Raw genomic sequence first — 2,121 nt, 5'->3', positions numbered from 1 at the left:
AATTGAAGTAATGTTGACAAAGTAAGAAATAGGCTTACCTTTTTGCGATCCGCCTTATCTCCGTCCTTATCCAGGCTGTTCCGAAACGTTGCTGGAGGGTGTCTATGAAGGCGGCTCCTTCCTCGGTCAACTCCAAAACCTCTCTCACCTGACTCTGGACGATGTGTCCTATCTCTGTCAGGTCCCTGCAGAGCCTGCACAGGGTATCCACCTCCGGGCGTGAGAACGATCGCCTCCTGTGCGGGATAAACGACTGTAAAAGGAGACATAGACAACTGTTACCAAAGATGTAATCTTTAAATGAAGTGAAGATGTTCGATAGAAGAGAGAATCTTACCTCGTCCAGGTTTAGGCTGCCGGACGTGCTTGGTTGGGTTGGTCTATGAAGGCGGCTCCTTCCTCGGTCAACTCCAAAACCTCTATCACCTGACTCTGGACGATGTGTCCTATCTCTATCAGGTCCCTGCAGAGCCTGCACAGGGTATCCACCTCCGGACGTGAGAACGATCGCCTCCTGTGCGGGATAAACGACTGTAAAAGAAGACATAGACAACTGTTACCAAAGATGTAATTTTTAGATGAAGTGAAGATGTTCGATAGAAGAGAGAATCTTACCTTGTCCAGGTTTAGGCTGCCGGACGTGCTTGGTTGGGTTGGTTCGTTGAACGGCGTCTGTCTGTAGTCGGACTGTAAGAAGAAATGATGGAAATTCAATTATCAAGGGTTACCTAAGATATCATTTTGATGAGAAAAGAACATGTTCAAGATTATAATCTTACCTCTCGAAGTGTTGTCGGCGGGGAGACAGGGTTAGGGTTCACTGACGCTGAAGGAGTGTAAGTTGGGGAGGCGATGACGGATGCTGAGGCGGAGTAAGCTGCGTGTGGCAAACTGCTTGTCTGTAACCAGAAAAGGATGAAATAAAGATAACGACGTTTTCCAGAAAGTATTACACCATCCTAAGATATCATTTTGATGAGAAAAGAACATGTTCAAGATTAGAGTCTTACCTCTCGAAATGTTGTCGGCTGGGAGACAGGGTTAGGGTTCACTGACGCTGAAGGAGTGTAAGTTGGGGAGGCGATGACGGATGCTGAGGCGGAGTAGGCTGCGTGTGGCAAACTGCTTGTCTGTAACCAGAAAAGGATGAAATAAAGATAAAGACGTTTTCCAGAAAGTATTACACCATCCTAAGATATCATTTTGATGAGAAAAGAACATGTGCAAGATTAGAGTTTTACCTCTCGAAGTGTTGTCGGCTGGGAGACAGGGTTAGGGTTCACTGACGCTGAAGGGGTGTAAGTCGCCGAGGCGCTGACTGTTGCTGGTGCCGAGTAGGGGGTGAAGGCAGACTTAGTGGCGGTTGGCAAACTGCTTGTCTGTAACCAGAAATGGATGAATTAAAGATAACGAAGTTTGCAAGAAAGTATTACACAATTCAATCAGTGGAAGAAAAGATTTACCTCTGGCTTCGACTGGTCGGTCATGGCACTGCGAATTCTTCCTGCCACGAAGAACGCCGAGTCTCTCGCCCGCGCCAGGTTATAAAACCTGTCGCTGGTTTCGGGTGCGTGTGTCATGTGCCTCGCGAGCATCTTCCGGATCCAGGGATGCACCATCCGAGTGAAGGTCGCCACCGCCTTTCTGTATTGTGAGGCCGACAGCAGACATTGTGGTCCATGGACCGCACCCCAAAGCTGGTTCAGACCGGCAGTCCTTGTCTTGACAGGGGACGGACGGGTCGACCCCATCAATGTGATCCATGGTCACCCATATTGTCTCGTCACGCATCCTGTTAGCATTGTATCCAGGGAGTGCCTGGTAGGCCGCCATGAAGTGTAACAGCATGTCCCAGAGGGGTTTAACCATGGCGAAAACTGCAGGCCCCACATAGCCCGTCGTGTGCGCGGCGACCTCTCAATAAAGAAATCATTAGAAACCTGCCAATCAATATCCATAAAAGTAACTAAGTCAGGGTTAAAAAATAACTTGGCATCAGTATCGCTCCCTCGTCTAGGACTTCTGCATCGTGGATCACTTGGGGCGTGATCCCCTTGAGGGCTCCCAACACGCTGGCCGTTGTCCAGGAGCAATCTGAACATTACTATGTTTCTCACTCGG

At 48.8% G+C, this 2,121-nt stretch overlaps 1 protein-coding gene across 1 annotated transcript; it reads right to left on the bottom strand.

The window, feature by feature from the left end:
- Window positions 1-911: 911 nt before the first annotated feature.
- Window positions 912-1,871, bottom strand: LOC130049564 (uncharacterized). Its single transcript, XM_056147384.1, has 3 exons — window positions 1,464-1,871; window positions 1,242-1,379; window positions 912-1,130 (listed from the first exon to the last, which is right to left on the bottom strand). The coding sequence occupies exons 1-3, from the start codon at window positions 1,749-1,751 to the stop codon at window positions 999-1,001; spliced, it is 558 nt and encodes a 185-aa protein (XP_056003359.1). The 5' UTR covers window positions 1,752-1,871; the 3' UTR covers window positions 912-998.
- Window positions 1,872-2,121: the final 250 nt, after the last annotated feature.

Source organism: Ostrea edulis, chromosome 8 (assembly GCF_947568905.1).
Source record: "Ostrea edulis chromosome 8, xbOstEdul1.1, whole genome shotgun sequence".
NCBI classification, from domain to species: Eukaryota; Metazoa; Mollusca; class Bivalvia; order Ostreida; family Ostreidae; genus Ostrea; species Ostrea edulis.
This window is presented reverse-complemented; position numbering and strand designations above follow the sequence as displayed.

Bases quoted from the DNA above. Each gene is read 5' to 3' on its own strand.
- LOC130049564 (XM_056147384.1), bottom strand. From the start codon at position 1,751: ATGGGGTCGACCCGTCCGTCCCCTGTCAAGACAAGGACTGCCGGTCTG. The intron at 1,380-1,463 runs GTAAATCTTTTC...TTCTGGTTACAG, and splicing joins CCGACCAGTCGAAGCCAGAG to ACAAGCAGTTTGCCAACCGC. The intron at 1,131-1,241 runs GTAAAACTCTAA...TTCTGGTTACAG, and splicing joins AGCCGACAACACTTCGAGAG to ACAAGCAGTTTGCCACACGC.